The sequence below is a fragment of the Chiloscyllium punctatum genome, chromosome 40 (genome assembly GCF_047496795.1).
Source record: "Chiloscyllium punctatum isolate Juve2018m chromosome 40, sChiPun1.3, whole genome shotgun sequence".
In the NCBI taxonomy this organism is placed as follows: Eukaryota; Metazoa; Chordata; class Chondrichthyes; order Orectolobiformes; family Hemiscylliidae; genus Chiloscyllium; species Chiloscyllium punctatum.
The window spans coordinates 16,191,949-16,205,051 of record NC_092778.1 but is presented as its reverse complement, the minus strand read 5'-3'; the positions used below and the strand labels follow the sequence as shown (position 1 = coordinate 16,205,051).

The 13,103-nt window shown below is 39.6% G+C and overlaps 1 protein-coding gene across 1 annotated transcript in view; it reads right to left on the bottom strand.

Annotated features, from left to right (window-relative positions):
- The window catches only part of LOC140464383 (uncharacterized), a 486,266-nt gene that overhangs the window by 135,200 nt on the left and 337,963 nt on the right, over window positions 1-13,103 (bottom strand). Inside the window, exons 230-244 of the mRNA XM_072559375.1 lie at window positions 11,660-11,748; window positions 11,082-11,215; window positions 10,503-10,627; window positions 9,397-9,574; window positions 8,517-8,729; window positions 7,949-8,119; window positions 7,624-7,761; window positions 6,549-6,598; window positions 5,884-6,004; window positions 5,222-5,307; window positions 4,306-4,435; window positions 2,991-3,181; window positions 2,485-2,575; window positions 1,180-1,297; window positions 433-611 (exon numbers count right to left, since the gene is read on the bottom strand). Coding sequence (XP_072415476.1) covers window positions 433-611; window positions 1,180-1,297; window positions 2,485-2,575; window positions 2,991-3,181; window positions 4,306-4,435; window positions 5,222-5,307; window positions 5,884-6,004; window positions 6,549-6,598; window positions 7,624-7,761; window positions 7,949-8,119; window positions 8,517-8,729; window positions 9,397-9,574; window positions 10,503-10,627; window positions 11,082-11,215; window positions 11,660-11,748 — 2,014 coding nt within the window. The remainder of the gene's footprint in view (window positions 1-432; window positions 612-1,179; window positions 1,298-2,484; window positions 2,576-2,990; window positions 3,182-4,305; window positions 4,436-5,221; window positions 5,308-5,883; window positions 6,005-6,548; window positions 6,599-7,623; window positions 7,762-7,948; window positions 8,120-8,516; window positions 8,730-9,396; window positions 9,575-10,502; window positions 10,628-11,081; window positions 11,216-11,659; window positions 11,749-13,103) is intronic.

Below are 13,103 nucleotides of genomic sequence, written 5' to 3'. Positions count from 1 at the left end.
ACCTTGACAATGATGTTGCTGAGTGGCAGTGCAGTGCATTTGGGACGAATGGTCTTGTCCTGCTCCTATTTTCTAAGTTTCCAGTGTTTCCACAGTTCAGGTTAAAAATAGGTTGAGACCTAATAATGACTCATTATTCCCTTTCCCTGTTCAAACCACACTACAGAGACAAAGCTAATGCAAACATTTTTACAATACCATTTGAAGAACTGTTCTCCAGCCACATGCAGTTCATGCCAACACACTTTCTCCATTTGTGACACAAACTAAAATATGTGGCCACCTTTCTCTGTACTGTCGATGGTAGTGGTCAAGTTCTTCAACTTTATCACATCACAACTGTTCAAAATGTTTGCACTTGCAGTTACACAAAGCACGCGACATATTAAGCAAAAGGGTTATTTTGTCAATGTTTACATCATGGTCACATACCTTTAAGAGTCTCTTTTTCAGAACCTCCAGCTGAGTTGGATCAAAGGCAAGAGCTCCCAGTTGGAGCACATTGTCTTTCAGTACACGGTCACCCAAACAGAGGTCTAACTGGGATGGGGCATAGATTGCAGGGGTCAGGTCATTAATGTCTTCTGCTGTGATTAAGCCCTCGGTGCAGTCTGGAGACACAAACCTCTATTAGATCAATATGTTTCTGTTTGCTGGAAATTTTTGCTCTCAAAACATCAAATACAAATCAGCAGTTTTCTATGGCAAGTCCCAGACTACAGAAATGCTTTCAGAAAGACATAACAAGCATTACTGACCTGCAGTTGACAAAGAACATTTAAGTATCTCTTGCTAATATGTACAGTGAATGGAAACTACCTTGCTACCTGCAAAGTGATCACTCAACTCATAGTCACATGGACGCACTCTCTAAACATTCAGCAGATACCCAACTATAGAACACTGCCAGCAGCGCACAAATTGCTGCTCCACCTTATGTTTTTCTCCATGAGTTTGGCTCTGCAAAGTTATATTCCAACCTAACACTACAATGATATTCTATCCCACAGACCACAGCATACTGAGCTATCAGACAGAATGAAAGGCTTTTGAAAACCTCCCTTTCTATTTCATGCTCATGAACCGAAGCTGTAACACATTGTTAAAGACCAGACTTGTCCACTTCCTGCTGATTTACAAGTACATTTTATTCACACAGACAGTATTTTATCAACATACTTGCTGTATTGTTAGATCTTCGCAGATTGAGCTGTTTAATAAAGATCAGGATCTCATATGGAGGTCTCGAACGTTTTGCTTTCTTTACAAATCTTGGAAGAGCTTCAAGAAGGACAACCTGCATTGGAAGAAATGGAAACACTGTAGGATTTCTCCAGAAAACTCTCATATCACAGTTCATACTTCTCCAGTATGAACGTTATCAAGAATATATTCTTCAGTGATGAACACACTTGACAGAACACATCAGTGTTTCACTGAGGGAATGATGGCTACAGGGTGAGGGGAAGTTCTCACCTCATGAACAAATCAGACTCTCTAATATCACAAATTCAATTGAATATTCTCTTGCTAACTTCAGCAAAAAAAATTTGCAGTGGTAAAAGCAGCTCCACTCTGTTCTGAATGAGCTGCTACAACTTTCACAGATACAATGATTACAAATCCGTAATTGTTTCAACTCAAATTATGAATCTTCAAATACAGATCTGAAGAAAAGGATGAAGATCATTGTACAGGATGTTCTGGAGTACTGCGTCCAGTTCTGGTCACTCAGTTATAGGAAGGGTATTATTAAGTTGGATACGGCTCAGGAGAGATTCCCAGGAATGCACTGGGAATGGAAGGTTTGAGTCATAGGGAGAGGCTGGATTGGCTGGGACTTTCTTCACTGGAGCACAGGAAGTTGAGAGGGGACCTGATACAGGTTTATGAAATCATAAGGGGTAGTTATAAGATGAACAATAGGTGTTTTTTTCCCTTCAATGGGGGATTTCAAGACAAGGTGAGAGGAGAAAGTTTCAAAAGAGAAATGAGAGCAATCTTTTCACACAGAGAGTGGTTCATGTGTGGAATGAGGAAATGATGGATCTGGGTACAGTTTCAATATTTCAAAGACATTTGGATAAGTGTATGAATCAGAACTATTTGGACAGATATGGGCAGGTGGGTCGAGTTTTGTTTGCAATTATGGTCAGCATGGACGGGTTGGACCAAAGAGTCTGTTTCCGTGGTATTTGACTCCATGACTCAATCCCATGGTAAGACAGTGACAAACAGTCAGTATCTTCATTCAAATTTATAAAGGCAGCCAGCACAGCATAGTGGATTAAAACAGTTTTTATCAATCTACAGGTCCAATGTTTGAGTGGGTAAAAAGTGATTATGTGACTAAGTACAATCATTTTGCTTCTCAAGAAAATTCTTGAAAGGTAGAGTCTTTTATGCTGCAACTAAATAATTCTGCTTGGCTACTGTCTCACAAAATGAAGTATCTGAATCAACTTTCAACCATATCAACCATACCCTGTTTACTAGAGTCCATGTGACGGGAGTCAATGTCAAAGGAAGGTTTCCGAGATCTTGGATTGTCGATGAAGACCATGATGAAGGAACACTACAGACAAAGAAAAACTGAGATAAGGAACATGTCACTGAGAGTGCAGAGAGAAATAGGAAGTTCTCAAACAAAAGATGGCCTTCTGCCATTCTGACCATCTCGAGACAAATCCAAAATGAAAGTGTTGGTGAAATACAGACCTGGATTAGAGATAATCACACAGTCCCTGAGCAAATCACTTGGCACTATCAGTAACAGTCACCTTATTTTCCAAATTGTGCATGTTTGTCTGATATTAGAAGGTAATGGTCTGTTATTAATACATTCCATCTGCTTTCACTCGCGTGCGCATGGGGTTTGTTGCAAAGTAAATTTCTACATTCCCTTTACAAATTCACAGCATTACAAGTGGCAAGAGATGGAGTAACCTGGGTGAAGTCTGTATGGAATTAGGTGAACATTTCACACTCACCCGTATCTGCTAACTCCTCTCTTTAGGAGACCTTCAATGGCTTTTTTCTGATCGTCTGTATGCGAGCGACATGTTTTCAATGGGTCCAAGATGGAAATATCAGATTCTGCGATGACGGATCCCTTGAGGTCACACACTAATTTACCCAGGATTGTCACACTCTCCTCTGTCAGATTCCTGCCAGAAATTCCCTGAATGTTTGGAAACATGAGCAATTTCAGGACAGCAGCATCACAAATAAATAACATACAGTTCACCTTGAAGACTACAGAAGCTGCAGAAAGTAGCATGATGGTAATTTTCTTCACTTTGCCAGAGAGAGATTTTCCTTTGACTCTGGGGTTCTCTACTTGCAGTCACTGTAACCTCAGCAGAATGAACACACACTATACTGATACTGATGAACAGTGGAGTGTTCATTCATGTCCATAACTCAGACTGGATAACTTAGATATAAAACTCACTGGGAAATTCAAGATTATGAGAAACCGATTGAAGATCAGGTGGTCTTTTATTGCAAAATTTCTTTGGCTCTGTCACTGATGTGGCCTTATTGGCAAACATGGGAGCAAATGTACACACGGCCCAGTCGCTCAGAGAGGTGGACAGGGCATCAGGTCATTGCAGATAAATAACTAATTCCCAAAGTGCAGCACCAAGTGTCAGAATGGAATATGTCTTCATTCCCAGAAGCCTTAGTCTCTCAGCTTCCCAGTACATGGGCTACTGCTCACAAACTACAAGAGATCTTCAGGAACTTATCAGTTCATTGAAAAATTGATATGTGTTGTCTGTCATGATGGCGTTGTTCACATCCACATCCAACCAACTGTTTCTATGGCTGCTTAACTAAGTCTTATTGTTGTCAGCTTCCCTTAACTCTATTGAAGCTACAGATATATTGAAAATGTCATGTGTACAGTTATGTTGAAGGTGCATGTACAATTATGTCAGCTGCATCTCAGTTGGTGACAGTATTTCACCAACATAACGACATAACACCCTGAATGGTTTGTCCCACACTCGAACCAATGCACTGACACAGAAAACTCAAAGTGAAGACAGACCGGTTTGAAAGGATTTAGCATTAGTAAATAAAGGGAAGAAGGTTCGACCAACCAGCAGAGCTAGTAAAGAGAAGAATGTTATCAATGATTTAATGTAACTTTCATTTCGCCTTTAATCTTATTGAAGAGTTAGTTCTCAAATGGCGTGAGGTACCAATGGTCAGGTATTGCGCTTGAAATTACATGGTCACAAGGTACAACTGGCTTCTCTTTGCACTTTGTAGGACATATCAACATGTCATCCTTACCAAACAGGTCCTGGCGTCATATAATAGATTCCGTCTTCTGCTTGATTCTTTTCTCAAGATGTCAATGTTTGATTTCCCAACTAATTTGAAGAATGTTTTGCAGTTGGGTGAATTCCTGAACTGTACAGAGCTACAAAAGTAAACAGAAGTTTATTCAGGTTACAGTGAGGAGAATGAACTGCATAATCAACAACAACTCCTGTGCTCATTCTCCCAGCTTCAGTCTATTTACAAGTGACAGCACAGACGCAAATGCAGATTCTGCCAAGTGATCATGCATACACTTCCTGCGCAGAGATTAATAGGGAAAGATCTCAGATTTTTTTCCAGCATCTCATTCTGAAATGTTCATTGATGGGAAAATATTGAATAAAATCATGAAATATATCCATTGAAATGTTGCTGGCTCAATCAGCCTTGGACATTATGTCTTGTTCTGTGTTCCAGTCTTGTTTCAGAAAAACAGTTCATTCTCAGACAAATTCATCAAGGATATGCATAAAATTACAAACGCCATATCGAAATAATTGTTGAAAAAGACACCCATACAGGTCACCTCCGCCTGGATGGCTGAGACTTAGCAGAATTCAATGTCAATGTTGAGTGTTCTCTCATTTGCTGCCACTTTCCAGCTCCTTCTGGAACAATTCTGTCTAACACATGATAATATTACTTCATCTTTCTCCTCCATTTATTGTCCCAGTGAAATGAAGACACCGATAGTGCTACCAGGACATGAAGAAATCTTACAGTTTTGAAAAGTGGTCCAAAATCTGCCTCCTGCAGATGTTTGATAATTAGACTCTGGTTATATGTCTCTTGAAAGGCAAAAAGATCCTTCTACACCTGGGAAATAAGCATCATCTAAACATATTCAAAAACCAATCGTGGAACATTGCAATGGAATAGAACATACTTGAAGAATAGAAGAACATCCAAAGGGAGGCTCTCTATGGCTGGTGTGGTTCCATTCGATGTTAGTCTTGCAGACATGCAGCTCAGCTGAAAAGAGAAACCAGCAAAACATGCTGAGAACAGAAACACAACAAATTGATGAAATTTCTCTCTCCTTACTATTTTGGCTCGATGTTGGCTAAATAGGGGAATTCGCTTTGGCTATGTTATCAGAACAGAAATCAGGTTTGTTGCAACATCCAATATTGTACCGCCACACAGGCCAAACTTTGAACTCAAATCAGCTACTCACAGATTTCCGTCATTGAATATTTGGCTTAATTTCCATTTGAAAGTCCAGTCAGAACTTTTGTTAATATAAGTTAGTCTGACATTAGACAGATGAATGGGGAACTCTCATTGATAGCAGCTTATCACACGCAGAAATCATAATTAGTTATTTGGTCAAAATTGATCATGCCTGCTTGTCATACATTTCCTTCATCCATTCATGGTTACATTTCTGATCTAAGTGCTGATCTTTGGGGAAGGATTTTCCAATCAGAGTTAGTTTGCACAACATGGTCATTTATTTGAGATCAAAAAAATCCATCTGTAACAATAGCCACTGTATGGTCATACACTCAAACTCGTCTCCAATGTGATTGCTGTGGAACATCTCACCTGACTTTCATCAAACCTGGCCCCTTTCCCCTTCATTGCTTGAACAAGCTGAAGAAATGTTGTAAAATTCAGGTCCTTGACTGCACCACAACTGAAGCCTTGAAGTACAGAAGGGGAGAATCTGAAATAGATCATGAAATCATTCATTAATTTCTAAACACTTCACTTCCTTCAAACTAAGGTACTGAGACAATATGAACAGTCAAAACAGACATGGATGGGGAATAAAGACATTCAAATTGGCATGATTATCTTACTTGTAGATTAGATTACATTACAGTGTGGAAACAGGCCCTTCGGCCCAACACGTCCACACTGACCCGCCGAAGCGCAACCCACCCATACCCCTACATTTACCCCTTACCTAACACTACGGGCAATTTTTGCATGGCCAATTCACCTGACCTGCACATCGTTGGACTGTGGGAGGAAACCGGAGCACCCAGAGGAAACCCACGCAGACACGGGGAGAACGTGCAAACTCCACACAGTCAGTCGCCTGAGGCAGGAATTGAACCCAGGTCTCTTGCGCTGTGAGGCAGAGACTTGCAGGAACATTTCTATGAGATACATGTTCACATATGGACAACACATCCTACAAATCATGGTGTAGACAGAAAAATTATCAAGGAAACAGATATATATTGGTCAAGTTAATAGCTTACTCTTTAAAATTGTTGTTGTTTTTCACCACATTTTCAAAGAACACTGCAGCCTGTGGGAGAAAAGTATTGAGATCATTAATACACACAACCAAGTCTAAATAATCAACTGAACAATTGCTGGGTTAGCCGAAATGAAGTTAGATGAAACCTGATGACCAAGTAATGACTTTAAAAATGCTTGTGTTAAGGTGGAGAAATGTATGTTTAGACTGAAGCATTGTAACTCAGCAGTAATGGACTGAACTGCTCCAGTAATTCTGGTAAAGCTGATGTTTTGTTTAAACACACACAGTGAATCAGATGTGACAATTTGAGTATTTAACAGCTGCATTTGTGTTTGTCATGCTGTGTAAATGCCATACTGATAACGCGATCCATACAAGTGATGAACACTGAGGACAAGCACAAGTTTTACATCAAAAATCATAAAAGGCAAGAGATAGGTGTCTTTGCAAGGAGACATGAGCCTGTCCTAATGAGTTGATTGATCAAACCCGTTGTGTGGAAAACATGACAAACTGTGGTGTTGACTGTTGTCAAACTGACCATTTGCTGGAGCCTGGTTAGCATCGAGTGTGCAAATGCAGAGATTCTTTGTGAATACAATCAGCTTGACTCACAGTAAAACTTCAACTAGCTTGGAGAGGGGGACTGATCAGTGAGTAGACGTTCAGACAGAACAGGCTGATCACATATTCTGCTCTAATCTTTGAACAAGTCCATGTGAAAGGGTAAACTAGTGATTGTAAGCATTGTATGGGCAAGACGTTTACAGTATTGGTTGCTGCATATTTTGCTTTAATTAAGGACATTGGATCTATTCCATTGTTAGAATATTTGGGGTTATTGAGATCCAGAGCAAACCAAATGGACCAGGCAAAATGGAAATATAATTCGACAGGACTTAAAGGTTTTTGTTAACATTAACACAATCTGACCGAGGAAATGTGCTGTGGAGCATTCAATCTGATCTGATGTCTACATTAGTCTTTAAATTAATATACATTTTTCAATTGCACCGTATCTCTAACTCCCTCAGCATCATTACTGAGTGTCACTGAGTCAAAATGATTACCTGACTGGGAGCCCACTGTTTGTTATTGACATCACCGAGGCCTAAGTTTGAGTTTAACAGCACAGGTGGGACCTCTTTGGCTAGAACAGATGGAATGATCTTCACCGTTTGGACAGGGTCTTCTACGTTCCGCAACACCTGAGTTACAATGAAACAGAACAGGTCTTCAGCCCAGATATACAAAACCCTGTCAGCAATATTGGGAGGTGCAAGCAATCTTTACAGAAGAGAATTAAATTTTAAAGTAAGTGAATATGGCAGTCAAAAAGAAACTGGATTTTGGACCATTATTGCCTCAACTGACTGTATAATCCATATCACTCACCTGCAGAACACATATGGTTTGTATTGACTGTGGTGCTGTTCCAATATTCTCAACAAATGTTGGATTTGAGATTATGTTGATGAACACCCGAGGATTGATGTCTTGGAACAAATCACTTGGAATGCCGGACACCAAGCTTCCTAGCCCCAGCAGATTCTCAGGGTTATTAACCTAATTAGGAAGCAGCAGTAAATCAAAAACTGTCAATACACAGTCACAGGGTCAAGTTTGTTTGTTTGATACATTATATCTTAAATATTTGTGGATTGTGGGAGAATATTAAACTGGTGCTACTTCTATACCACAACTTCAAAAGGATTTTACAGGAAATTTCCATCCACGCAAGGACTCGAGTTTGTTTCACAAAGGCAACTTACTTTAGTTGCCTCTCAAGCATTTCAAAAGTCTGACAGCGGAACTGAACCCAAAACAAGGGGAAAAAAATTACCTCTAGTCACCAACCAAAAAACTAATCTCCTCTCAAATGTCACAATGATCTGATTCTCGACATTGATATTCAGCCATTTATGAATATAATGCATTCATTTCAGATTTATCGAGTTTTTACCTGGAGGCCATTTCTGAGTAACCTGATGACAATCGCGTTGGCCTGGCCCACATTCCAGCCTCTGACTTTACTCAGGCTTGGCAGCGCATTCTGCAGAGTCTCCGCACCAATATTTCCGACCTGTGACACTGACAATCCAACAGCTGTTTGTCCCAGAGTATTCAAAGTGCTCACTGTGAAGTTGTCGATTTTGCTCACGATAGCTATTGAGGCCTGGATGAAAGAAATTGAATGCGGAACATTAATACACTGTGTTCATCCTACTGAGGCTGGAATAGTGCACCATCACTCAGGTCTCAATACTCAGTGCATTACTACATCAAAATACTGACAATACATTAAACTCCAACTATAAATTCTGCTTCCAACCCACACAAGCTGCCAGACCTACTGAGTTTCATCAACAAGTTCAGTTTTTGGCTCAGTTCTCCAGCAACTGCAGTTCTTTGTTTTATTTTACATAAAAATACTTCTTCCATTTTCCACAATGACCAATTAAATACCAAATTTGAATTAGATTTTTAAAAAATATATATTTCAACCAGGTTTTTTCATAAACAGAATTAGTGTGTTATCAAAACAAAACGTACTGGGTAAAGATGCAATCATTAGTTTACATACACAGTCAGGAATATAGAAGCATAAATGCTTTTCTCCATAAATATTCATGAACACACACAAAAAGACACTCTTCAAGCAGAGAAAACGTTCTCTCTGCACAGGCTGGCTTCAATAAAAAATATTGAAGGCAACAGTATAAAGCACAGAGTCTCTCAATGCCCAACTTCTCCAAAACAAGATTTAACATGAAGCATCTCTGTAACAATGTTCTTAAGAGCATGCAGTTCAATGTTCTGCAGTCGATTATTTTCCCACATACCCTGAGTTGTTCATCTGTTGGATCTACAACTGGTGCTGTTTCATTGGATGTGGTGTTTGGCTGTACGTTGAGTCCACAGACTTGGTTTATTATTGCTACTACAGACAAGACTTGCTGTGTGTCCAATGACTGAAGCAGATCAGTATCAGTAATGAAGCAAACCAGGGAGTTTGGCAGCCTGTAAAAGAGCATCAGTCACAAAGTTTATCAGCACCTTTCACTTCAGCTCACACTTCATCGATACATTAAGGTTTGCTCCAAGTGAAATTGTCATAGCATTTCACACTTTTGGGAATATCATCATCTATTCCATCAACAAAGTTTCTACAATGTTCCTCAACCTATTTCTACAGAAAATTAATTCCTTTTATTTCCAAGTTGAAAGAACTTGTTTCCACACAGAGATGAGGAACTCTTTGGTGAGAAAATGCTGGAAAATCTCAGCAGGTCTGGCACCATTTGTAAGGAAAGAAAAGAGCTGACGTTTCGAATCTAACTGACCCTTTCTCAAAGCTTTGACAAAGGGTCAAACTCGAAATGTCAGCTCTTTTCCCTCCTTACAGATGCTGTCAGACCTGCTGAGATTTTCCAGCATTTTCTCTTTTGGTTTCAGATTCCAGCATCCACAGTAATTTGCTTTTATGAGGAACTCTCCTTCTCTCCAGCCCTATTTCACTCATTGCTATCAGTAATTTGAATATTTACTATTTGAATATCACCAGCACAAGCTGCCTCAGGTCCCAACATCTGCCAGGATTCACTGCTCGCTAACTGGGAGAGTTGGTTTTAACCCTTAAATTATTAAGTTCTAAACTGCCTTCTTTTTAAACAAAGTTCAAACGACTAAGAACTTTATCCAAATCTGGCTGACCATTTCACAGAACTGACAGGTCTTCAGGCTTTATCTCCCCCATATCAAACCCAACTTCACCTTTCGGCCTCTGACAGACTTGTTCCAAATTGCCAATGCCGCTCCTTCTCCACATGCCTGCTCAAATATCTGACTGTACACATTCTCTGCACTTGATTCAGTTCCAGAAGGATTATGTCCTCAACCTTCCCATTCAAAATCAATGTTGGGAAAATAAGCATCATCTAAGATATACCTTGAAACGTTGACATTCGGGTTGTTGGCAAGCAGCAATTGGAGGTAGAACTTTGAAACTTCAGTGGATAGAGTCAGATTGTCCAGAAGCGCCAGGTTTTCAGAATCTACCACAAATTCTTGAAGCTGTGCAAAGATTAGAAGGTATTTAACTGTTAGCCCCAATGATTCAGTGTTCTTTCACATTTTAAATAATGAAATGTTCTGGCTTGTGTTGCTGCAAGCCACAATCACTGCGAACACACTCGGCACCAAATGCACACAGTGTCATCACTGGCAAATTCTCAGTGTAAAAGCCAGTAGGAATCAAAATTCACTTTTAGATGAATCGGAAGTTGACAATTCATCTTTCAATTTGCACGACTTCCTCAGCCACGATCTCAAATAGGCTGATTCATTATCAGTGTGATACTAGATTTAAACTTGGGATTACATCTGTTGGAAGCAAACTCCTACATTACCAAACATACTGGAATGTATTGGTCAAGCAATTGGATGTTAGCCTAACTGGATCTTTGAGTAAAGGTCTGTTTCCCAGAGAACACAATCATTCATATAAGATAAGAAGGGTAATACACACCTGTGTTTCATTATCAAAGAAAGATTGAAGATCACTCAGTGAAATTTGGTTCATATATAATCCCAGATATTGAGCAAACCAGGCAGTGGAGTTCAGGACTGGATCATTCACATCATAGCATTTGGGTTTGGGACCTGTTATGCAAAACAAAGACTCCACATCAACTCTGAGTAAAACGGAGAGCTATACTTTTGAAAACATGTTACAAACTCTTCACCGGTACTGCTGACAATAGAGAATCTCAGCTTTCTCCTCCAGGATCAATGTAAAGTTTATAACAATCTTTCTTTCTTCCTCATTTTAATGACTCTCAGTAGGGTATAGATCCATAGCTGTCTGCAGCCTCACACCATTCTGTTGTTTATCACGTATGAACCCAAACAGGGTGCACTGGTGGCATCCTGGCTGCTCCTGTAATTCTCTACTCACCATCCATCACCTCAGGTGTAGGCCTCAGTAAAGGTCTCTGGATATTAATAGGCTGCAACAACCCTGGCTGAGTTTTCAATTCCCTTGAATCAGACAAATAATAATCTGCTTATTTCAAAGACATTGAACCAAAAGTATGTTAATGTCACCTTGTTGCAGATAAGCTTTGATGCCATTGTAGATTTCCTTCTGCTTGTTTGAGGTAAAATCCCTGTAACGAGCACTCAGAGTTCGCACACTAAGGATGAAATACAACAACATTTTAGAATCTCATCTTCAGATAGACTTCAATTCCACAGAGTAACGTTAAAACAATGTATTGGAAATGGAAGGTCTCATAACTGTACAACAAAAAGCAAGCAGCAACCGACAAGCTTTGTGAATTAAATAAAAAGGAAAGCAAACTTTGTTTAACCCAGGATCTTATGAACCAGCACTCGAGAGAAACCAGCAAAAATTAGATACTTGAAACACCAGACCTTTAGTGTGTTATTGCAATTTCACAATATCTGGGCAGTCATTTCAGGGTGGGAGTGAAAATGATCAGGCCGATAGGTTTAATTTGAGGCAAAGTTGCATTACTATTTGAGTGATTTATGCTGCAAATAAAGTATAACAGAGAGGTGCAAAACTCCTGCATTACATTTCTACTACTTAGTGTGTCGCTATACATTGATTCTGTAGCTCTCTTTATCAACCAGAGTATGTGGTCAACTGGGAGAAAGTGAGGACTGCAGATGCTGGAGAGCAGAGTTCAAAGTGTGGTGCTGGAAAAGCACAGCAGGTCAGACAGCATCCATGGAGCAGGAGAATTGATGTTTCAGGCATAAGCCCTTCTTCAGCACATATGTGATCAACTGACACACTTCTGGTCCCACAGGTGCCTGTTAATAAAAGGTTTGCTGTATGTCTAATATTATTCTTTGTCCACTTTTATCTACTATGCCATGATCTGCATGAAATATAGAGATTAAAAGGAGATTTAGTTCAAGGCTTTTGCATTTTGTCCTGCTAGGATTATGAAGAGTGATATAAATCAGTTCTGAATTTAGGAATGGATTTCGTTCCCTAATGGTAACTATCCAGAAATCATGCAGTATCATTTACCAGAGTATTTGTTTTCACTTCTACAACATGAGCTCCCTAACGACTGATTTTTGAAGTGTTAAAGCTGATGTCTTAGATGCTAGTGCTTATGCGAACAAAACAAAGAAAAACAAGAAGTCTAACATGTTTTTGCAGCTGTGCAAGACCACACATGTGTCTGTGTGTGTGTCTGTGTGTCTTCATTCATTTCATAAAGAACAAAAATAATGCAGACTTTGGAAATATGAAAAAACAGAAAATGCTGGAAAAGTCAGAAGGTCTGGCAGTATCATTGCAAAGAGAAAGATAGTTAATGTTTCAGTTCAAAGAAGTCATCCGTGATATGGTGCTGGACAAGGTGCTGAGGAGGGAAAATTACATGGGAATATGTTTCAGGGAACAGTGCCTTAGCGAGATTGCGAACCCATCTGAATCATCTCGCCTTTTTTAAACTATCCCCATTGCCTTCACTCCTTACTGAATGTGGTCAACTGCACTGGACAAATG